The 23448-nt window shown below is 54.8% G+C and overlaps 3 protein-coding genes across 4 annotated transcripts; 1 reads left to right on the top strand and 2 right to left on the bottom strand.

Moving 5' to 3' along the window:
• Positions 1 to 286: 286 nt before the first annotated feature.
• On the bottom strand, positions 287 to 2275 carry LOC107325366 (complexin-3-like). The gene is made up of 3 exons (XM_015886122.2): positions 1569 to 2275; positions 967 to 1054; positions 287 to 691 (listed from the first exon to the last, which is right to left on the bottom strand). Exons 1-3 carry the CDS (start codon positions 1718 to 1720, stop codon positions 470 to 472), a joined length of 462 nt encoding a protein of 153 aa, XP_015741608.1. The 5' UTR covers positions 1721 to 2275; the 3' UTR covers positions 287 to 469.
• A 71-nt stretch (positions 2276 to 2346) lies between these two features.
• MATK (megakaryocyte-associated tyrosine kinase) lies at positions 2347 to 7122 on the bottom strand. The gene is made up of 13 exons (XM_015886786.2): positions 6563 to 7122; positions 5564 to 5619; positions 5289 to 5402; positions 5080 to 5195; positions 4793 to 5012; positions 4389 to 4482; positions 4248 to 4313; positions 4012 to 4111; positions 3839 to 3923; positions 3647 to 3720; positions 3306 to 3501; positions 2966 to 3052; positions 2347 to 2870 (listed from the first exon to the last, which is right to left on the bottom strand). The coding sequence occupies exons 2-13, from the start codon at positions 5576 to 5578 to the stop codon at positions 2688 to 2690; spliced, it is 1350 nt and encodes a 449-aa protein (XP_015742272.1). The 5' UTR covers positions 5579 to 5619; positions 6563 to 7122; the 3' UTR covers positions 2347 to 2687.
• Positions 7123 to 10026: 2904 nt separating this feature from the next.
• Positions 10027 to 22829, top strand: ELAVL1 (ELAV like RNA binding protein 1). 2 transcript variants are annotated; one of them, XM_015886488.1, is made up of 7 exons: positions 10027 to 10157; positions 12626 to 12809; positions 15731 to 15834; positions 16104 to 16257; positions 17812 to 18037; positions 20042 to 20155; positions 21207 to 22829. In XM_015886488.1, the coding sequence occupies exons 2-7, from the start codon at positions 12638 to 12640 to the stop codon at positions 21529 to 21531; spliced, it is 1095 nt and encodes a 364-aa protein (XP_015741974.1). In that variant the 5' UTR covers positions 10027 to 10157; positions 12626 to 12637; the 3' UTR covers positions 21532 to 22829. The 2 variants fall into 2 exon arrangements, with proteins under 2 accessions (XP_015741974.1, XP_015741975.1); XM_015886489.1 differs by lacking the exon at positions 20042 to 20155 and having other exon boundaries at positions 10028 to 10157.
• The last annotated feature ends 619 nt before the right edge of the window (positions 22830 to 23448 follow it).

The raw sequence follows: 23448 nt of genomic DNA, 5'->3' as shown, positions 1-23448 counted from the left end.
CACTGCACACACTGCACACACTGCACACACTGCACACACTGCAGCACTGCACACACTGTCACTGGGGTCGGGGTGGGGAGACTGAGGGCACGGGGCTGTGTGGGATGGGGACAGCAACACAGCACGTCCCAGCTGCGGGGCATTGGTGCTGCATGGGGTGGGATGCTGCAGGCCGTGCTGTGTGCTGTGGGGTGGGATGGTGCAGCACCAACACGAGGCTGATCTCACAAAATGACACTTTTATTGACCCGAACGGCTCAGGAGATCCCGGGGGGGGGAGGCTGGGAGCTGCCTGGCTGCACTGGGGTGGGATTGGGTGGGAAGGACCCCAGCGTGTCTGCCCAGAGCCCCCAGGAGCCCCAGGGAATGGTTTAGGGGAGGACAACTGACCCCCAGCACAGACATTGGGCCCCACAGCACCCACAACCCACCCAGTCCCAGGGGTCCGCCCCTGCGGTGCTGCCCAGCCCTACATCATGGAGCACTTCTCCTTCACTTCATCCACAGTGCCCAGCGCCCGGCCCCGCAGCGCGGGCAGATCCACGTCCCGCAGCTTGGCCAGGAAGGCGAAGGCTCCCTCCTGCTCTTCCTCCTCGTCCTCCTCCTCCTCACCCCGCACCATGGCCGCCAGCTCCTGCGGCAGCTCCACGGCTCCGCCGGCCACGTGCAGCTGAGCATCGTCCCGCTCGTCCTGCGTGGGTGGGAGGCGGCTGTGGGGCTGCGATGGACCCCCAGCACCACGGGTGGGATGGGGAGGAGGGGGCTCCGTTGGGACACGCGGGGACGGGGCGGCCCGGCAGCGGCTCAGCCTCACACCGGGACTGCCGGACAGACGCGTGTGGGCGGACGGGACGGACGGAGCCAGCAGCCGTCTGCTGCCCTCTGCAGGAATCTGTGGGGCCGGGGCCGGGGCGGACGGCTGCCCCCCAGCCCGGGGCTGCTCGGGGTACCGCGGTGTGTCCGTACCTGCGCCAGGTGATACTTGTCCCGCAGGTGCATGCGCACGGTCGCCCGTTCTGCTTTCCTGTGTGCGAAGGCTTTGTCCCGCTCGATCCTGTGCGATGGGTGACGTGTTGTCCCCTCTGCCCCTGCTGAGTCCCCCCATCGCCCCCCAGCCCGGCGGGGCTGCACCCCTCCAAAGATCCGGAGGTGCAGTCGTCCATGTGAGGCTGCAGCTGGGGGTCCCAGGGCAGGGTCCGTGTCCTGCCCCCTGCCCAGCGGTGATGGCTGTAGTGGGAGGACTCGCTCCTCCACGGCCCATCACCTCCATGACACCATCCCCAAATCACCCCGAGCTGTAGTGGTGGCACCTGAGCGCAGCGCAGTGCTGTCCCCATCGCCCCTCACCCCTGTGGGCCCTGGGGTGCGGGTTGCCCTGGGCACCACCTTCTTCTTTGTCACCTGCAGAGTGCTGAGTGCCTGCACCAGCACCCACAGGGACCTCCTGCACTTTATGGACATACTCTGCTCCCACCCTCTGCCTCCCGGTCCCTGTCCCATCCGTGCAGGGGACAAGCGAGACCCCAGTCCCATTGCCTGGGCACCCTGCAGCCCCAACCAAGCCTTACTTCTCCTCCAGCAGCTGCCGCTGGTACTCCTCGAACTCCTCACGGGACATGCCGTTGGGCAGGGTGGCCGCCTTGCCGTCCTTGGGGGCTGCCTTGGGCTCCTCCTCACCCCCCCGCAGGTTCCTCAGGGCGGCCGTGAAGAAGGCAGCCATGGGTGGGTGGATGCGGTGCCCGCGCCCCACTGTGCCCAGCACCGGGTCCACAGCCTGCAAGGTCAGCGGGACCTGGATCAGGGCTGGATTATGGCATTAGGAGGGAAGGCACCACTGCTGGGAAGACCTTTTTGTGCAGCACCCAAGGGTGCTGTGAGCCTGGGCCTGGTGGAGATGACCCATTGCCTGGGCCTTGCTGGACGGGCACAGCGGGCACCCAGAGCTGCTTGTTGTAGTGGGGAGAGAAGTGAAGAAAGTGGGAATGGGGGAGATGGGAGAACATGAGCCAAAGAACTCAACCCAGGGTCAAAGGACTGGGAGACAAGGAAGGGGCAGCTGCACACACACACACACACACACACACACCATGCTCTCATTAATCCCTGCTCCACTGAGATACTGAGATTGCTTGTGAGCCGGTGCCTGGGGCTGCCCGTGCCCCGCTCCCATAATCTATATGCAAGCAATTCCTATGCGTGATTAAAAGAATAATCCCTGGCTCTGCACACAGCCCTGAGCAGAGCGGGGCTGGGCTGTGCATGGGGGGCTGGGGCTCCTGATCCCCCCCGTGCTCACCCCAAACAAGGAATAGCCCTAATTTGAGCCTGGAGACTTAAAGATGCTGCTCAACCAATTTCTGTGGTTTAATCAAAAGGCCCAAACACGCGGGGCTGAGCTGAATGGGGTTGGTGTCTCCATGCACCTCGTGCTGCCGCTCCTGGTGTCCCCATGCATGACCGAGTAAAGGGCCCCACAGGGACGGGAGGATCCATCTGTCCACTGCATCCTCTTGGGAGATGGGGGGAGGACACTGCGCCCTGTGGGTGCCTGCAGGGGAGGTGGGCACCCTGCGGAGCCACTGCCCCATCCTCACCGGGAGGGAGCAGCCCCCAGGCCGCCCCTTTTCACACTGCTCCCCATCCTGGGGGCTCCTCCCACGAGTCCTGGGGGCTCCTTGGAACGTGGGTTAAACGTCCTTCAGGTGCTTCAGCTCTTTCTGCAGCTTCTCCGTGAGCTTCTTGAAGGACGGCCGCTTACCCGGCTCCATCTCCCAGCAGCTCCTCATCAGCACGTACACGGAGGGTGGGCAGCCCTCGGGGGGCTCCATGCGGTACCCCTGCTCCAGCTGCTCCGTCACCTCCTTCAGGCTCTGCAGGTGGAGTGGGGAGCTGGGATCCCCCACCGGGGGCAGCAGGGATGTCCCCATCCCATGCACCCCATTGGGATGTGTACCCCTGCACTCACCAGCTTGGGGTAGGGTGCTCGGCCAAAGGAGAACAGCTCCCACAGGAGGATCCCGTAGCTCCACACGTCCGATTTGGAGGAGAATTTCTGCCGAGGGGTGGGGTGGGGGCTGCAGTCAGATGGGGACCCATCGCTCCTGGCTGCACCATCCCCTCCCCATGGCAGGGGAACCCCACACCCATCCCAGCCCCCTGCATCCCACAGGAGATGCCCTCACCCTCGGGATGAGGATCAGGACAAAGCCCAGATGGTGGGAGATGGGGAGTCAGCGCGGAGCAGAGATGTGTTGGTGGGATAGAGTGGGGGTGATGGGTTGGGGGAGCTGCTCTCCATCACTCACATTGTGCTTCAGGGCCTCAGGAGCCGTCCACTTCACGGGCAGCAGCGTGGTGTCCGCACTGCGGGGATTGACCCCGGCCAGGCCAAAATCGCTCACTTTGGCCACGTTGTCCTCGGAGATGAGGATGTTGCGGGCTGCCAGGTCCCTGTGCACCAGCTTCTTGGACTCCAGGTAGTCCATGCCCTGGGCCACGTCCCTGCGGTGGTGGGGCAGTGTCCCTGCGTGCCCCCCTGCCCTGGTGTCACCATGTCCCCCTATCCAGGTGTCACCAATCCCCCGTCCCGGGGTCACCGTGTCTCTGGGAGGTCCCCAGCAATGAGAGTGATGGGAGCAGGACTCACAGAGAGAACTGCAGGAGCTGTGGCAGTGGGACGAGCGCGCGGCCCCGTGTGCGCAGGAAGTTGACCAGGTTGCCCTGAGGGATGAGAGCCACGTAAGGACCTCTGGGCTCCTGGAATCCACCCAACCTGGCCCCAAACTGTGGGTTTTATCTGCAAATGGAGCTGCCATCAGGCTGAGCCCCGTCACCTCACCTTGCTCATGAACTCCATGACGATGTAGAGGCCATTGTGCAGGATGACACCGAGCAGACGCACCAGGTTCTTGTGCCGGACCTTCCTGAAGTGGGAGGACCACAGTCGGGGGGTGCCACTCCCCCCATCGTCATGGGATGGGGTCTGTCCACGTCCCCATGCCCCCCACTCACGTCATGGCGGCAGTCTCAGCAAGGAAGGCCTGAGCGGTCACGTCGCACTTGATGTTCTTCACAGCCACCTTCTGCCCCATGTACTCACCCTGCAGGACATCTGGGGGGAGGACGTGGAGTGTAGGGCATGGAATTGCCCCTTGGGGCTCCAGGACAGCAGGGATGGCATCCAGGAGGGTCATCTGGGGATGCCCTCTGGGACCCCTGGCTGTAGACCCCTGGTCCCACCTTCTCACCTCCAAACTCTCCTTGCCCGATGCGCTCTCCCAGTGTGAGGTGCTGCAGGTTGAGCAGCCATCCAGCTGCACGGCACATGGATGGGTCAGAAGGCACCAGAGGCACCTCCTCCCCCAGAGCTGCCTCTCACCCCCTCCCACCTTTGGCCAACTCCTCCTCGGCCGACTTCATCCCGCTCTTGGCTTTGGGCTTCACCAGCTTGGTGCAGAGGGCTCCTTGCTGCTCCGTGTAGTGCTGCAGGACGGGGCAGGGGGTGCAGTCAGGGCACACAGCAATGGAGCAGCCTGTCCCCACTGAGGGGGGGACATGGAGGGGGCTGTCTGCAGAGACGCAGCAGAAGCAGCGGTAGATGAAAGGGGAAAAGGACCATCTGAAAGCAGAAGTTGTGTCTAAATGTGGAAACCATCTGGAAGCAGGAATTCCCAGAGCAGGGGCATGGAGCAGTTGTGGGTTGGGGCAGAGGCAGAACTGGAGGAAGAGCTTTCTGGAAGCGGGAGAGCCAGGGTTATATTTGGCAGCAGCCAGGGCACAGCGAGGCCCTCACCTCGATCATGTCGATGAGGTTGCAGAAGTACTGCTCGTTGTCGATGCTCAGCGTGTTGTCCTGGTGCAGCACACGGTAGTGGATCACCTCCTTGCCAAAGCTCACACACAGCACGTAGTCACCGGGGTGCCGGACCGACTCACGCACCAGGAACAGCCCGTCCTCGGGGGGCTGCAGCTCCTGCACCGCCTCCACCCCTGAGATCTTCCCATGGAACCAGCTGGGAATAGGGATGTGGGGTTGGGGGGCTGTGGGGCAAAGGACCCCCTGGAGCCGCCGGTACTCACGGCATCAGGCTGAGTTTGGGGTCAGCACGGATGGCCACACGCTCCCGCAGCGCTGCGGCCGCCAGCAGCCCCTCCTGCCCGCTCTCATTGTGCCGCACACGGTACCAACTCCTGCCCTGTGGGTGGGATGGGCTCAGAAAGGGGACACCCCACCAGGAAGGGGGTCCCGGCCCCAGCAGCACAGCCAGCCCTGCGGCCCCAGGGGTCACCTCCACAGCCTCAATGATGGTGACCACGTCTCCCTTATGGAAGGCCAGCTCGCCAGCCTTGGGCTTGGTGTGGTCGTGCTTGGTGACGCACTGCGTCCCCGCAGGCCAATGTTTCTGCAGGAAGAAGGCAGCGTCACCGGGATGCTCAGCCCGAGGTCAGCCCCAGCTGGAAGGACCGTGTGGTGACAAGGGATGGGGACAATGTCCTGGTGGATGCCCCAGCGTCACATCCCTGTGCCAGTTCAGTGCAGGAGGGGACAGTGAGCCCTGCTCACCCTGGACATGATCATCTGTCAGCGCATCAGGGACTGCTGTCTGCTCCCAGTGTCACCTGCAGAGAAGAAACCAAACAGAAACATAAAGAAATGGGGCTGAGCCACAGCCTGGTCCCCACCCCCCACCTCGCACAGCAGGGCCCGATGCCACGTGAGGCCATCGCAGCACCGTGTGGTTTTGGCAGGAACTCGCACTCTCATCTCCTGTCTGCGGCTCACAGCTGTCAGGGCCACGAGACGTGGGGCTGGGAGAGGCGCGGGGTGCTGGGCTGCAATGCAGCAGTGAGGGGCTGACTGCCCCCATGGGGTCACTGATGGGTGTCTCACATCTGCAGGGTCCCCGTTCTCCCCTGCTGTCCCAGCACAGCCCACAGTGCCCACCCAGACATTGTGCCTGGCATCACCCTGCAAGAGAATCTGGTCCTGGATGGAGCTCCACACCTTGGAGTGCCAATGACACCCATTGCTCCGTTCCTCTTTCTGCAGGTGAGTCACCATCACTCTGCGTCACTGCGCTGAGCCCCGTGACAAGGAGCAGATGTGGACCCACAGCGCCCGGCGTGGGGCAGCACTCAGCCATGGTGAGTCACACTCCTGTGGGTGCAGCTCATCCTACAGTTTGCTCCTGGGACGCCCAGCTGACAGAGATCCCATAGTCCTCAAATTTGGGGACACTCAGCCCATGGACATCCATGAGCCACGAGCACAGTGAGTGGGCAGAAAGGTGAGGATGGACTGATGGCACACAGCCACCCACTTCCCCACCGCCCCCTGCAGCGGGTGGGCACGGGTTGCTGCTCAGACCAGGGACTGCAGTGCAGCGCCCACCCTCAGTCATCCTGTGGTGCTATGAAGGGTCACTTGGTGGATGTTCATTGCAAACAGGCTGGTCTGCACTGAGCACAGTGCCTCCACCCCACACCCATCTCACCCCACACCCATCTCACCCCATACCCATCTCACCCCACACCCATCTCACCCCATACCCATCTCACTTACCCCCAGACGTGTCCATACGGGGCTGTGATGCTTTGGAGCCGTGAAGCCGTGGGGTCACTCAGCCACAGTCCTGGACAACCAACCAACTCCTCCTGCAGCGCTGTGTGATTTCCAAAGGGCGCAGGCAGAGCCGGGCGTTATTTCCTGATTTCTCTTCTGGTTACAGAGATGTGGTGTCCCAGCGGTCCTAGCGCCCGCCCGCCATCAATCATTAATCAGAACTGCCTCGTTAGTTAACGACACTCGGAGCGACTTTGGCCCTTTAGCAGCACAGGGATGCACCCACCCAGGAACCACAGCCGGGAGCTGCTATCGCTGCCCTGCAGCCATGGGGGGAGGAAGGGGATCCACCATGGTTGGTCGGTGCCAAAAGGAAAAGAGGAGACCACAGGATCACAGTTCAGTGCTTGGAAATGTCATGGCAAAATGGGAGCAAAAGGGGAAGAAAGAGAGAAAGAAGGAGAGAAAGAAAATGTGTGTTTTGGGGCAAAAATGCTTCTTTTGAGGGATTTTGTGGTGGTGTTATTTGGTTTTCAATAACGGGACCACACTGAGTATTGCTCCTTCCTTATGAATCAGAGGGTGACAACAGTTCTCCTTCTTGGCCCTAAAGCCAACCCCAACCCCAACCCCAACACAACTCCAACCCAACCCTCACCCCAACCCAACCCCAAACCCACTCCCAACCCAAACCCAGGTTCAACCCTACCCCAAACCCAGACCCAACTGAGACTCAAACCCAAACCCCAATGTCAACTCCATCCCCAACCCAACTCCAACCTCAACACCAACAACAGCTCTAAGCCAGCTCCAAACCCATTCCCAGACTTCACCCCCGCACTAACTATAATCCCAACCCCAACCCCAATGTCAACCCCATCCCCAACTCCAGCCCAAACCCTACACCAACTCTAACCCTCATCCCAGCCCTAATCCAACCCCAACTGGGAATTGGGGGATCAGGAGGGAATGGGAGGACTGGAAGGAAGTGGGAAACTGGGAGGATCTTTGGGGAATAGGTGGGAATTAACGGGGGATGGGGGGAGTTGGGGGATTGAGGGAATGATGAGGGTTGGAATTGGGGCTGTAGGGGTAAATTAGTGGGAATTGGGGGTAATTGATGGTAATTGTGGGGGTAACTGAAGCAATTAGTAGGAGCTGGGGGTAATTAATGGGATTTTGTGGGGTAATTGGTGTGGATAGGGGGTAATTGGGTGTAATTGTTGGGAACTGGGGATCAATTAGTGGGATTTAATGGGAATTGGGGATAATTAGCAGGAATCGGGTGATTAGGGTGAATTAGGGGTAAGTAGTTGGAATTGGGTAATTGGTGGCAACTGAGGGTATTTAAGGATAATTACCGGGAATTAGTGGGAATTGAGGGTGTAATTAATGGGAATCAGTGATAATTGGAGATAATTGGTGAGAATCGGTGGGAATGGGGGTGGTAATTAGTGAGGAGTATGGGTAATTTGGGGATAATTACTGAGAACTGAGAGATAATGAGTGGGAATCGGTGCTAATTAGGGGGGTAAAAATGGGGGAATTAGTGGGATTTAGTGGGAATTGGGGGGAATTCGTGGGGATCAATGACAGCTGGGGGTGATTAGGGGTAATTAGGGGCAATTAATTGGTGATTATTGCGTAACTAGGGGTAATTATTGGGTAATTAGTGGTAGTGGGGTAATAGTGGGTAATTATAGCGTCATTGTGGGGTAATTAGGGTTAAACGGTTGGAATTAATGGGTAATTAGTAGTAATTGTGTGTGTATAGGATGGGTATGGGGTCTATGGGGTAGTAATGGGGTCTATGGGGTACTTATGGGGTCTATGGGGTATAATGGGGGTCTATGGGATATAATGGGGGTCTATGGGGTATAATGGGGGTCTATGGGATATAATGGGGTCTATGGGATAGTGATGGGGTCTATGGGGTACTTATGGGGTCTATGGGGTACTCATGGGGTCTATGGGGTACTTATGGGGTCTATGGGGTACTCATGGGGTCTATGGGGTACCTATGGGGTCTATGGGGTAGTGATGGGGTCCATTTGACCCCACTGACCCCATTCCCACCCCCTGACCCCTTCCTGACCCCATCGCCATTCTGGACACGCCCACCCTTGTAGCCCCGCCCCCCTGTGACCCCGCCCCATTGCGCTGTGCAGGGGGCGGGGCCTGTCCCCGCCTCCCGGGCTGTGATTGGTCAGCTGCGTCTGTGGGGGCGGGGCTTAATGTGGAGCTGCGTGGGAGTGGGATGGGGGGACTATAGGGCACGTGGGGGGGGATGGCAGGGGGTCTATGGGTTACTATGGGACATGCTATGGGGCAAGGTATGTGAGAGAATACGTGGGGTTATGGGGTGTCTATGGGGCAGGTTGTGGGGTGGACTATATTGGTAAAGTGTAGGGGCTGTGGGATGGGATTGGGATATTCAATGGGGTGAGATAGGGGTGCTCAGTGGGACAGGGTATGGGGTAGGTATGGGGCGGTCTGTGGGGCAGGAGATGGGGCAGGGTGTGGGGATCTATGGGGGTATATGAAGGGTCTGTGGGGCAGGATATGCAGGGGGTGATGGAGAACATATGGCCTGGGGGGTCTATGGGGCAGATTATGTGGTGGGTGATGGGGGTGATGTGGGGATATGGCTGTAGGGCAGGGTGTGGGTCATGTGGGGCTGTGGGGGGGGTATATAGGGCAGGTTATGGGAGTGTACAGGCAACGTATATGAGACAGGGTGTGGGGACTATGGGGCAGAATATGTGGTGGGCTACAGGGGGGTTCTGTGGGGTGTGGGGCAGCCTATAGAGCAGGGGATGTGTTGTTGTACATGGGGTCTATGGGGCTGTCTGTGGGTCAGCCCTCACAGCTCCGGGCCTGGGGCTCAGCGCACAGTGACAGCGATGGGCTCCAGGTCCTTCCTCTTCAACAGAGGGCAGTGCTGTGCGCTGTGCTCTATGCTGTGCTCTATGCTCTATGCTCTGCTCTGTGCTCTATGCTCTATGCTCTGCTCTATGCTCTATGCTGTGCTCTATGCTCTATGCTCTATGCTCTATGCTCTATGCTCTATGCTCCATGCTCTGTGCTGTGCTCGAGGTCCTTCTCCTCGTCGCCCATGTGCAGCGCTGTGCTCCTCTCCCCGCCGGGCGCTGCGCTGGGCTCCGTTCGGCTCCATTCGGTTCCGTTCGGTTCCGTCCATCTCACCCCTCAGCAGCACCGATCCCGGTGCCGTGTCTCCCTCCTCCTCCCGCCGTTCCCATTCCCATTCCCATTCCCATTCCCATTCCCATTCCCATTCCCATTCCCATTCCCATTCCCATTCCCATTCCTATTCCCATTCCCGTTCCCGTTCCCCCACCTCCCCCCGTTTCCCCCGTTCCCACCCCGGCTCGGCGCCCCTCCCCCCGCAGCTCGCGGCGGCCGCGTGACGGACGGCCCGGCGGACCAATGAGACGCGGGACACGTGCGCGCGGCGTCCAATGGCGCTCGGCGGGCGGGGGCGGGGGGGCGTGTCCGGCGGCGCTGCGAGCGGCTTGTTGTGCGCGCTGCGGAGCCGTTCGAGTCCCGCTGCACCGCCGGGCCGGACCGGAACCAGGTGAGAACGGGCCGCAACCGGACCGGGAGGGGACAGCGAGGGGAGAACGGGCGGAGGGACGGGGAGGAACCGGGAGGGAGCGGGGAGCGGCGGGGAGCGGGGAGGAGAGGCCTAGAAATGGGCCTGCGGGGGAGAACAGGGCCTGGGGGGGGAGGGGCCGGGGGAGGGAGGAGCCGATGGGGAAACGGGGGCGGGGAGGGGAGGAGTGAGGGGAACGGAACGGGATGGAACGGAACGGAATGGGATGGAACGGGATGGAACGGGATAGAATAGGAATGGAACGGGATGGAACGGAACGGAATGGGATGGAACGGGATTAAACGGAATGGGATGGGATGGAACGGGATGGAACGGAATGGAACGGGATGGAATGGGATGGAACGGAACGGAACGGAATGGGATGGGATGGAACGGGATGGAACGGGATGGAACGGAATGGAACGGGATGGAACGGAACGGGATGGAACGGAACGCGGATCCGCTCCGTGCGGGTCGTGTCGCGCCGTACCAGCCGCGTGGGCCGAGCCCGGCGCTGCGGATGATGATGATGATGATGATGATGATGATGATGATGATGATGATGATGACCCGGCCGTGATGCGGGTCATGGTCCCGCGTGTCCGATGCTCCGTGACCGGCCGCCCGGCGCCGTCCCGCTCAGGTGCCGTGTCGCTGCGGCCGGTCACGGCGTGGCCCGGTCCGGGAAGCAGCGCCGACATCGTTCACTTCCAGCTCGTGCCACGTGCCGGATCCCAGCGGCTCCCGGTGTGTCATTACGGGCGGGGCGCAGCGCCGCGGCCGGTGCTTCCTGGGCTCGTTCCCTACCGGCCGGTTTCTCTTTCGGCTCCTCGTGCCGCTGCTCGGCCCTGCCCTCGGTGTCGCGATGCCCTTCTTGCCCTTCTTGCCCTTCTTGCTCTGTTCCACGTGTGGTCTCCAATGAGGCCTGTCCAGCAGCCCCACCACTGAGCAGTAGCGCAGTGCAGTTTGTTGTTTGCCTCTTGGTCTGTGGGAGAGGAGGAACGTCAATAAGCATCGTCCCTCTGCTGATGAACGAGGAGGGCAGGGCTCTTTGTATGGCCCTGGGCTCTTTGTATGGCCCTGGGCTCTTTGTATGGCCCTGGGATCCTCTTTGGGGTCAGCTGATGTTCTTCTCGTAGAAGAGCAGTTTCCCTCTCAGGTTCTGCAGTGGCTGATCTGCTCACAGTGTCTGCATCCAGAGCCGTGAGCCCAGCAGTGGTTCTGTGCCATTCTGAGCCTGTAGGTGAAGGGAGGATGCAGCAGAGCTCTGAGCTGCTGGTGGCAGGAGCAGGAATCCTCCCTGAGGGCGCCCCTGGTTTGTCAGTTTCCATCCTTAGCAAAGTTGTGAACCAGCAGAGCCCTGGGCGCTGTGTTTATCGCTGTGTTTATCGCAGGGAGGTGGGGGGGAGCGTTGCAGTGTGATGGAGGCTGCGGTGCAGTGATTCCATCTGATGGCTGCTTGGCTGCCCACGCTGCTCAGTGCCACGTGCAGGTCTGGGAGCTCCGCACTCAGCAAAACACCTTCCAACAACTCAGTGTGTTGTGAGCCTGGGCCGGCACCGTCCCAGCACGGAACAGCTGGGAGGGACCTGTGCTCGCTGGTACAGCTTTGCAGTGCAGCCGAGACGGTCTGGCAGCTTGGGATGCAGAAGTGAGGAGTATCTTGTTTGGCTCCTGGCTTTGCAGCTTCTGTCCTCTGTCGTTAGCTCTCGTGCTTATCATGCTGCAAATAAAGCATCTTAGAGCTGCTGGCACAGCGTAACTGCTTCCCTCCTGCCCCGATTTCCCACTGCCTCCATGGAGCAGATACCGGCCCTGGGGGTGGGATGGGGGTTTGCTGCTGTTGGTGCTTGAGATGTAGAAATGTGGGGCTCGGAGGCTTCTCAGTGCAGAGCAGCAAAACCCTTCTATGGTTTGCTTCGTTCCATCCTCACAAAATAAAGGGTTTCAGTGTGTGCTGGGCTGTGGGTTCCGAATTCACACAGCTCTGGTGGTGGTTTATTCCCAAACGTGTGCTCAGATATTTGTTTGGTTCTCTCCCATTAAGAACATTGACTTTCCCATGCGGTGTGAAGCAGACGCTCGCTGTTACTCAGTAGATGTTGGAGAACACACTGAAATCTCCCCTCTGTGCCAACGTTCCCTCTCTGGATATTTGCTTTGTGACTTGAACCCTGCTGCTGTGACCGCTGGGTTTGTGGTGCTGTGCACTAAGAGCTGCTCCATCCCTTTGCTGTTCTGTGCCTTGCAGCCCCCTGAAATGCCGTTTGAAGGAATGAATTCTTCTGGGAACATCAACAGAAGCAGATCTGTTTTGCAGGGTGGAAATATGTGTGGTTACAATTGCTTCTTGTCTCAATTGAAGGCTCCGACGCGCGGCAGGTGGGGGCAGTTGGGCCCGTTCCGACACAGCCCTGCAACTCATTAATGTGGGGCTTCTCTCTTTGCAGATCCATTATAAGATGTCTAATGGTTATGAAGATCACATGGCTGAAGATTGCAGAGATGACATCGGCAGAACAAATCTCATTGTGAACTACCTCCCCCAGAACATGACGCAGGATGAGCTACGGAGCCTCTTCAGCAGCATCGGCGAAGTTGAATCCGCGAAGCTGATTCGGGACAAAGTTGCAGGTATGATACAGGAGCAAAGCAGTCGGACTGCGTGGAGCCCCCAGCACTGCTCACATGGGGGCAGTTTGGTGTGGGACGTCCTTGTGTTGCTGTGTGATCCCAGCACTGATGTGTTGCTGTTCCTCAGGCATTCCTCCTGTCAGCCCTTCAAGTGGGATTGTTGGTCATTGCTTTAAAAACAACGGGAGGAATGGAGTATTTCATTAGTGAAACATCACGTGCACACACAGGAGCTGGGTCTGTGAGCTCTGGGTGGCTGCAGGAGCTTCCTGGCCGTGCTGTAACCCTCGCACTGTTGGGCTGTGTGTAAATGGTGGTGATCCCTGTTCAGATCTTCCTTTGGTGCAGTGGGAGATAGGGGCGGTTATTGCAGTGAATGATGGTGTGTCACTGACTTATTGTGCTCTTGAGAGTAGAACTGGATAACAAGAGATGGGAGGTGTATTTTCTTAGAGGCTCTGTGTGCTCATCTGAAAGCTGTGCTGTGCTGGTGGTCCTTTATCATGATGTGTGCCTAGGGACAGCATGGGTGAATTCTACATGAGAGTAATGGCATGAAATGCAGACTTTTAGAGCATGTGGGTAGCTGAGCTTTCAGCCTGGGTGTTGTTGTACGGTTTGAGATGCTGAGCAGTGGAGACTTGCCTTGGAGGCTGTTTTGCAACAGCAAAAGTCTTCTATTAACAAAACGCACAGGGCAGAAGGTCCCCTCTGCCTGATTGATTGCAGCTGTTAATGATTGAGTGAACTCACCTCGGCCTCCTGCAGAGGTGCTGGATCAATGACTGGCTGCTGGAAGCGTGGCTGAGCATTTGCTTTGTCTTTGGTAACTTTATTTTAATGTCTACATTAACCATAAAGAGAAGTACCCTCCCAGCTCCCACTGGTGGCAGCAGCGAGGTGAGCTGTCGGTGTCTGCCTTCTCCAGTTCATCCTCCACGTTCCTAAGTGGTTCCAGACATGAGTTTGCTTCGGCTGTGAAGGTGCAACCAGTGCTCAGCAGCTGAGCTCTTGCAGCCAGACGCGGCGCCGTGCTCACGTTTGTGTTGGATGTTGCACCTCAGTGGCTCAGGGTGTTGCTCTTTGTGTCAGACTTGAAGGCCAGCAGCGGCTCGGAGCCCTGGGGGGGACGTGAGAAGGTCACTTCCCGATATAGTGTGGCACAGTGTCAACTCGGAGATGTTGCTTTTTGCTGTTGTGTCTCCCGGCCGTTTTTAGTTATTGCTGAGGCCTGCACGGCATTCCTGGAGTCTGACCTGCCTGAGGAGGGAGTAATGTGTCTGCACGTGGGATAAAGGATGTGACCTATCAGAGTGCACCGGAGCCTATTCCCATCAGCTACTGAAATGTGGCCATGGCCGTGCACACGCTGGGAGGTGATGGCAGAGTTCTGTGCGGGTTCTGCACGTCGCAGTTGTGGAGCTCAGAGCTGCTCACCTGGATCAGCAGCTCCAGGACAAAGCTCTAATTCTGGAGAGGCCTGGAGCAGAATGGGCATTCCAGGGTGACTTATTGACCACAGCTCAGCTGTGTGTGTGTGTTAACCCATTGCTTACAGGAGCAGCTCCAACAGAGTTCTGAAATATTCTTATCACCTGGGACACATTCAAGTATTCTGTTTGCCTGAAATTGTTCCCTTCTACATGGGAAACAACCACAGTGTTGTGTGATTCTTGTCACTGTAATCGGAATGCTCTGATTATGTTATGTAATGTTACCTGGAGCTGGAGGACAGCATTTCCACAAGAGCAAGTGGGTATAAAGTAAATAGGGATAAACTCAGAGCTGCCTTTAGAAAGGGAGAGCTTTGGAGGGGGGGTTCCTGGGATGCGCTCTCAGGTTGGAGGTGCTGGGGTGAAAACGCAGCTGCTTTCCCTGTGAAGTTCCTTCTCTCAGGGTGCAGCAGGTACAGTGTGACTGCAGGGGCTTGGCCTGGGCGGTGACTTTTGGTCCCATGTATCCATGAGCACTGTTATGTGTATATGGGATAAAAACAGAAGTAAGTAGCTTAGCCTTCCTTGTCACTGATCTCAGGCAGCGCATCAGCACTTAAGCCATCCAAGGCTCTGCAGGACAGCTGCTGGCCAAGGAACAGCAAATTCCTCCTGTATTCTGGGGACTGAATGCAAGAAAGCAGGGAATGCTGTTCACCTGCTCTGCAGTGAGTCCCAGAACACAGAGGGCAGCTTGGCAGGGTGATGCTGTGCTGAGGAGCTCAGCCCCGGCATGGCAGGCAGCGCTGTGGCTGCAGCTCACCTCTCCCAGGGCTGTCCTGCATCTTGAGGGGCTGTTTGCAGAATCAGGGAAGAGAGGATGGCTTCTGAGGTCTTTGTTGTGTTTGTTTCGTATCAGAGTAAGTGTGTGTCAGCACGTGCTCTGTGCTGGTGGGGGTGTTTTAATGTGTGCTGTGAGGGCGGGGTGCTGCTCCTGCACGAGGGGCCGACTTGGAGTGGATCTGGCATCTTTCAAGAGCAAGTATGGGAATTAACAGGGGCTGTTTATACAACGAAATGGGCGACGTGACGTTAATTGGGTTTAGATGAGCCAGTGATATATTGCATCTCACAGCAAAGCAGAGGAAGGCAGAAATGTGCCAGGCAGCTCTTCCTTGCTGCAGAACCAAGAGGGGCCAACAGACCAGAGAGCCCCTAAGTGGGCAGCCTCCATATTCAGCTCTGAATTTACAGCTGATGGGTCATTGTTTGAGATGAACTTTCTCCGAGGGGTCTGAAGCAGCAAATGAGAGCTTGGAGTTCTTTCATGCAATGCATGCCAACCTTGGGAAAGTTCTTTGGTGTATTTAAATATTGCATGATGGATTATGTTGGAGTTCCTTTTCCTCCTTTGCATTTCGTCCAGTTTTGGTAGCCATCACTCTCTTTGGCAGGGGCTGATTTAAAGCAATATGTTCTTCCCTGCAGGACACAGCTTAGGCTATGGCTTTGTGAACTACGTTACAGCGAAAGATGCAGAAAGAGCAATAAACACACTGAACGGCCTCAGACTGCAGTCAAAAACTATCAAGGTAGGATGTACAGAAGAGTCTATGACAGCAGCATTGTAATATGATTGTAATCAGAGTGCAGGTTGGGTGGTGGGCTCTGGTGTGGGCATGATTCCTTCTGCCCTGGCAGTTTTTTCCCCATCCACCTTTCTTGATCTCCAGGAGGTTAAACAAAAGAAGTTCATGTTGTTCAGTGGGGTCTAAACGTGATGGCTGATGACAATAAGCTGCTCTCTCCATTTCAATAGACCCTCTTCTGTATTTAATTTCAATGGTTGATCTGTTTCAAGGTTTCCTATGCTCGTCCAAGTTCCGAAGTTATCAAGGACGCTAACCTGTACATCAGTGGGCTCCCGAGGTCGATGACACAGAAGGATGTAGAAGATATGTTCTCACGCTTTGGGCGCATCATCAATTCCCGTGTGCTCGTGGATCAAACCACAGGTGGGTCCGACTGCCTCGGCTGGGTGGGACTGTGATGCACGGCACCTCCTGCCCCTCCTCAGAGTCTGGCTGTTCCTGAGCTTATTTAAGACAGTTTGGTTCATTTATAGCAAACTGTGGCACCTGGGATCAGCCGCTGACTCGATGGGGATGTGCTGCCCTTTTCTGATGTGGTCTTGGTTTTGTTTCCTGATTGTTTTTAAGCATAAGGAATGACTTAGGCTGCTAAGCGCCGTGCTGGGCTGCAGCCTGAGCTCCTCACTTGCCATGTTTTGACCAGCATTTGTACCATGCTCAGCTGCTGCTTTGCCACATTTAATTCTTACAAGCACGGGTGAATACTGAGCTCCAGGTAGAAACACCAACATGTTGCCTCCTTTATGCCAACCTGGAATTCACTCACACAATTTCTTGATGCTTAAAAACAACCTGAGGTGTTGAACGATCCTCTGTGGTTACTGCAGACCAGAAGAACGAACCTCAAACGTGAGTGACTGCCCTGGAATTTACTGCGTATTATGGCTTAAAAACAAAACCAAACCAACCACCACCAAAACACCCCAAAGGACAAAGAAATGACTTTGTTAATTGCTGAGCTCAGGAGGGACCAAAGCTGACTTGGTGTTACGGATGTGTTTTCAGTTGTGATTTCTTACCTTATGATTTCTAACTGTATGACCAAATAGTTTGGATTATCCTGTGACCTGAGCACGCTGTGGTTTCTCCAGGAGCCCATCTGTCACTTAGGAATTCAGAAAGTACTTCTGCAAACAGACCTTGTTGTTAATAATGTGTGCACTGCATCAGAATAGCAGATAATTGTGGAATTAGGGTAATTAGGTGAATTTGTACGTGGAACCACGCTTGTCTGTACACATTAGTTAAGGAGCAGCTTTGATCGCTGTGAGGAACGGACTGCAGTTCAGAGTGGGCAGTCAGCAGCTCCTGGTGAGATTCACCTGACTGTGAAAGTCTTGTGCATCTTTATTACAGAGGGCTAAATGCCTTCCCTTACAGCTCCTGCCGTGGGCTGCAGGTGTGCCTTAGGGCTGGAAAACTGAAAATGTTTGGAGAATAAGGGCCAGTTTTGTGTTTGCAGGTGGTTTCTGGTGATGCAGCCATCAAAGCCAGAGCGAGCTTTGTGGTTGCTTTGTTTTTCTCCCCTTTGTGGGGTTCTTTCTGGGGCAGGGTGGGGGGATTAACTTCTAACGCCTTCTGTTGCTGGTAATGGGAAATGTCATTCATGCTCCAAGCCATGGAGTTTCACCACGGGTTCCCTTTGCTTGTAGTGCACGGCAGGAGCACATTGCCCTGCCTGGCAGCGCTGGAAGCAGCGCGTTGGTTTGCTTTGTTCCTTGGTTTGTGTGGTTCTGGGGCTGCTGATGGACCAGCAGGAATCGCAGACGGCTCCAAAGCTCCGACTGGAGCCATTTTTAAGCTTTTGATTTTTTACTTTCACGATTCTTTTGCGTTTATCCTGAATTTCATTTCTTTCTTTTGTCGTTTTGTTTGTTTGTTTGTTTACTTTCTTTTCTTTATCGCTTTGGTTAAAAGGTTTATCCAGAGGGGTCGCATTTATCCGGTTTGACAAAAGGTCAGAAGCAGAAGAAGCAATTACAAATTTCAATGGTCACAAACCCCCAGGTTCCTCCGAACCCATCACGGTGAAGTTTGCAGCCAATCCCAACCAGAACAAAAACGTGGCCCTGTTGTCGCAGCTGTGTCACTCACCAGCCAGGCGGTTCGGAGGGCCGGTCCACCACCAGGCGCAGAGATTCAGGTAGGTTAGGAGGGATCCTGATGTGCCAAGTCTCCTCGCTGCGGCGCTGTGCAGCGTGATGTAAATGGATCGCTGAGTTAAAAGAGGATGAGAAGTGAACCCTTACCTGTTAATCTGGTGTCAAAGGCAGCGCTGTGAAGGCACAGGAAGCCGCGTGCCGCTGCGGCTCAGCGCGTTGCAGGTGCCCATCTCAACAGATCCCCATTCTGCAGTCCCTGTATCTGAATGCAGATAGAATTCGGCAACTTTAATTAAAGCTCTGAACCGTTGGTTCCAGCAGGGGGGGGAAATGAGTGAATCGCAGCAATTTAGGAACACAGTGTGTCTGATGAAGAGGTCGGGCAGGGTTTCTACCTCTGCCTCCCCCTCGTGAGGTTTGGGAGGTTGTTGGGTTGGAACTTGATCCTTGAGGTCCCTTCCAACCCGAGCCGTTCTATGGTTCTGTGATGCTGACAGTTACAGCCGTTGATGCTGTGTTAAAGCTTAGGGGCCATGGCTCAGGCTGGGCCTTGTCTGCTTTCTGGTGTGTACAGAGCCTGATGAGATGATAAGCTGCCCCCAGAGGGCTCAGCCTGTAAAAATGTCACCTGTGTCCTCTGCTCCAGAGGCTGAATGCTTCAACTAGTGTTTTGATTGCGCTCCATCTCATTCCATCATACGATGGAAGGTAAATCCAGGATTAAGCCTTTCATATCTCTAATTTATAATGATTAATTTCCTACAGATATTGCTCAGATCCTTTCCTGAACATTCCACTAATCCTTTCTGGTTCCTGCAGTGTTTGTGGCTTACAGCTCACGTCGGGGGCTGGCCTTCGTGGGCAGCAGATCTGTGTGTGTTGGACTCTCCAGGAGTCCTGAAGGCTGAAAGCTCAGCTCTCAGCCCCCAGCCGCCCTGTGTACTCCTGTATCGTTCACCATTTTTGTACCACAGGGATGTTTTTTGGAAAATCAGGGAGGAAAAACAGCAGCACAAAAAAGGGGTTTTGCTTGCTCTGATAAACCTGAAGCATTTCTGTGACTCAAAAAGCTGAAAGGATGAACTTGTTTGAAAGCAGTTGTGCTGGCAGTGCAGCGGTGCTTACTGCTTCCCATGGCTTTGCACGTTATCATTCTGGATTTGTTGGCTTTCGAGCCCCATCTCCTTTGCAGCGTGTGTTGTGGTGGGGTCTTGGCCTGGGGCTTTGTAGCAGGCAGGTGCTGCTGGAACCAACGCTGCGTGGCTCTGAGCTCAGGGACTCCCTGCACACAGCGACCCAAGTCTGGTGATCTGTTGAGATGAACCTTGTCCTGGTAGGAGTTAAGATGAGGAGATCGTTACTCACCCGGAAGAGTTACAGAGTTGAAAAGTGTTGGGGGAAAAACCAACCAAACAAAAACCTTCAAGGATATGAAGCATGCCAACAGAGGAACGTTTTCATATGAAAGCAAAATAAATGCTCAGTAGATGTCACAGAACTACGTGGGTTAGCGCGTTTCATTCGCGTTCTGCTCATCTTAACCACTCTCTCAGTTTCACTGTAGTGCAAGGATTCCCAAACTCGGATGTGCTCGGGGTTGGCCAGCAGTGGCAGCAGCAGTGAGTACGTGCAGCGTGAGCTCAGGGGCGGCCATGCCAGCAGCAGGCCGGGCTGCAGGCAGCAGCGTTGCCGAGAGGGGGGGGCTGTGCCCCCGCAGGCTCCCCCTGGGCCTGAAGGGTCTCCCAGCTCAGCTGCCCTGGGAGGTGAGCTCTCCTGGAGAGCCGGGGCTGCGGGAGGGGGCCGAGCTGTTCTCTAAGTGTGAGCGCACCCACCTGCACGCAGCGCTGAGCGTGAGCTGGCTGCCCTGCCTCTGTGCGTGCCGTGCGGCTCTGCTCCCTGTCCTCCTCGTTCACGCTGCCATAAGCCCTCTCTTCTATACGAAGGCAGCTCCTGTCTTAATGCAGGGTGAGGAAAAAGTCAGGGGGAAGTGTTGGGCGCCGCGTGCCGTGCTCGCTGCCCAGACATGCGTTCCCTGTTTCCTCCAGGTCAGCAGAGAATCAGGATCTGCCACCGCCATGTCCTTGGCAGAGAGCAGCACGTGTACCGCATTTAAGTGGTTTGCATATCACCAGTGGTACACCACAGTTTGGGAACCCCTGGTATAGTATAATTATATTTCTACAATCACGTGGCCTCACATTTTTATATAAGACATAAGCAAAAGGGATCGAGTGGAGGTTTTCTGCTTTAACTTTCACATTTCCTGACCTTTGAGCGCTTAGCTGTGCAACCGTAATATTGCATTAAAATGTCCTAAAGCTCTGAATGTCCAGGATGGGGAGCAGGAATAGAAGGTTAGAGGGGTCTGATGTGTGGGTTATGGGAGAAAAGCAGATAATGCAAAGCAAGATGTAGCAGAAAGTAATTGTTTCTTCTTACTCAGGTGCCAGAGGGTAGATTTAAGGAGGGCAGGCAGGGGGTTGTATGGTACCCAGCTCAGTCAAGTCAGAGTTCAGGGTATGGAGTTGGCATGAAGTGGATGAGAACCGTAAATGCTTGGTACAGAAAACCACGTTCTTAAAACTCGTTTAGTAATCTGATGTTTGAAAACCACTGCAGTTAAGATAAACATACCTGGAACTGGGGAATGCTAAACTGAAATGTCAGTGCTGGAGCTGGAAGTGTGAGGCAGCCTGGCTGCTGAGGGTGGCCTGGGGGAGCACCAGCATTGCCTTGGCTCTGTTCTTGCTCTGATGCTCCTAATGTTCTACTGCAGAGCCAAAAAACAACCAGACCCCCCCAAAAAGGGTATTGGCACAGCGTCCCAGAGCTGAGGGTGGCTGGGGGGGGGGCGAGGTGGGCTCTGGGGAGGGGCTGCACGTTGCCCCACGCTCCTGCAGTGCTGCACTGGGCTCCAAAGGTCTCTGAGTCCCTTGTGAAGGTGATGGCGTAAACTTGCCTTGGGACGGTACCACGGTGCCTGTTTCTAAGTAGAGTTCCCTGTAGGTAGAAGTAAAGCACGTGGAATGCTTAACGTTTCTCCTGGCAGCTGTCAATGTGGTTGACTGTTAATTTGAATGCGTAAATGTTTCTTTCTGGCAGTTTTGATATCCATGTAGAAATTATTCGTTGTCGGTCGCTTCCCGTTCAAGTTGATTTGCTGAATTGAATTGAACTTTTACATGCAATATTGTGCTTTTTATTTGCTAGGTTCTCTCCTATGGGTGTAGATCACATGAGTGGGCTTTCTGGTGTAAATGTTCCAGGAAACGCATCTTCTGGCTGGTGTATCTTCATCTACAACCTTGGTCAAGATGCTGATGAGGGAATCCTCTGGCAGATGTTTGGCCCCTTTGGCGCGGTTACCAACGTGAAGGTGATCCGCGATTTCAACACCAACAAGTGCAAGGGATTTGGCTTTGTCACCATGACCAACTACGACGAAGCTGCCATGGCGATAGCCAGCCTTAATGGATACCGCCTTGGGGACAGAGTATTGCAGGTTTCCTTTAAAACCAACAAGTCCCACAAATAACTTGCTCGTGCTTTTTGTATGGAGTAGATAATGGAGTGACAGAAGTTGAAACATTTTTGTTAGTGTAAAACTCATTTTGCGCCAATTTTCACAAGTGTTTGTCTTAGTCTAAATGAGAAGTGGAAAAGGTTTTATATTCTGGGATGCAACTGACATGTTCAAATGTTTGAAATCCCACAATGTTAGACCAATCTTAAGTTGCTTTAAGTTATTTCATTTAAAAACATGTTAAAAGAAAAAAAAAAAGAATAATAATAATAACCATGATGATAACAATCCCCTGAGATCTGAAGTAGATTGCATTGAATCAGACCCTCTGGATGGTGGTAAAATTGAAGCATGCTTTCACTTATGAGACTAACATCTGTTCCATTGAATGTTGTCTGCAAAAAACTGGAATCTCCTCTAAAAACCCTCAGGCTGAATTAATGGATTTGCTTGTTTCTCATGTTGTTTTCCTCACCCATTCTCCCGACTGTCCCCCGACTCGCTACTATGGAAGAAAAGCTGAGAACTACTAATGTTGTAGTTGGCAGTAAATTCGTTTTGCCGATTAATACTCATTGCTACGTGTCGTTGAGGATGACGCTTTATAAAGACGAGGTCTTGTAAGTAGTAGCATGCCAGCATAACTTTTAACACCATTGATGAGGTAAGTTGCACACCGAGCAGCGGCCGTGCTGTCCAATGGAAAGGTTTTAGCAATATTTCCTCTTAGAGCCCAACATTTTTAATAGGAATGGACCAAAGAGTTTCAAAGAAACTCCGGGAAGATTTCAGAGTCAAAATGAAACTCCACAAAAGTGTGAATGTGTCGCTACATTATCGAACCGAATCTCTTCTGTCCGGATATTTAATGCATGGTGCACTACTTCCTGGTACATTATAACGCAGCAAGATGCTCCTTTTCAAAGATCACCATAGCCTGAATTCCTTTGGTAGTTCTATTTTGTAAAGGAAAAAAAAAACAAAACCCACTTGTAAACATTTGAGCATTGTATTTCTCGCATCCCTTCTAATGAGTGCTAGATTTTTCTATTTTACTAGGATTTTGTTTTGACAACTAGCTTTACTTATTGAACACTCAGCAGAAAAGTACTTACGACTTGCAAGTTAGATATTAACCAAGAAAACCCTTTGATTTGTAGATCTCAAGATTAATCCCCCGAGTTTTCTGCAGACTGCCTTGAAACTTTGAGTTGTTCTGTTTCTGTTAATTTTCTTTTGCTTTTTTGTGTTTTTTGTTTGTTTTTACTTTTGCATTTAAGAACATTAAATTTGATTTTGTTTTGCTCAAATTTTGTTTTGTTTTTTATTTTCTGTTATTTTTTTGCTTAAGTATTGCACAAAACGTTCAGCTTTCGAGAAAGTGTTTTGTAAGGAGCGTAGTTCCTCTTAAAGAGTCTTAATTTCGTCCTTTGACAGATGAGTAGAAGAAAAAGGGATGTGAAATGAGAGCACCACATCTGTCACATAGAGCCTTTGTTCCACGGGCTGCTGTAACCCGGCGGTGCTCTTTGCTAGGAGGCCTGGGAAGGACTGTCGGGTGCAGGCCCTGTAAGGATGCTGTGCGTGGTAGAGACGTGCTCTGTGCGACCTCCAGGTAGGTTCAGTTGCCAAAAATTAGGGCGAGTGGGAAAACTGGGTCAGTTCTATTGCAGTGTCTCCTTTTTGTGTGAGCCTCAGCCAGTCCCGAGCTGCTCCCGGCTGCCTGCAGTGCTCCCATGCCCTGCTGACTTTGCCTTGCAGCGGGGGATCCTGGGTTTCCTTCTTGCAGCAGGGCAGGCAGTCTGCCATCACCTCATCTCTGCACATCACAGCCCGAGAGCGGCTGAGCTCACTGCCCAGCTCTGCTTCTCCTTGCCCAGGTGTTGCTCTCTGCCATTTGCTTCTGGCTTTCTCTTCCAGCATCTGTTC

Source organism: Coturnix japonica, chromosome 28 (assembly GCF_001577835.2).
Source record: "Coturnix japonica isolate 7356 chromosome 28, Coturnix japonica 2.1, whole genome shotgun sequence".
In the NCBI taxonomy this organism is placed as follows: Eukaryota; Metazoa; Chordata; class Aves; order Galliformes; family Phasianidae; genus Coturnix; species Coturnix japonica.
The sequence above is the reverse complement of the archived record's forward strand: the minus strand, read 5'-3'. Positions and strand labels throughout refer to the sequence as shown.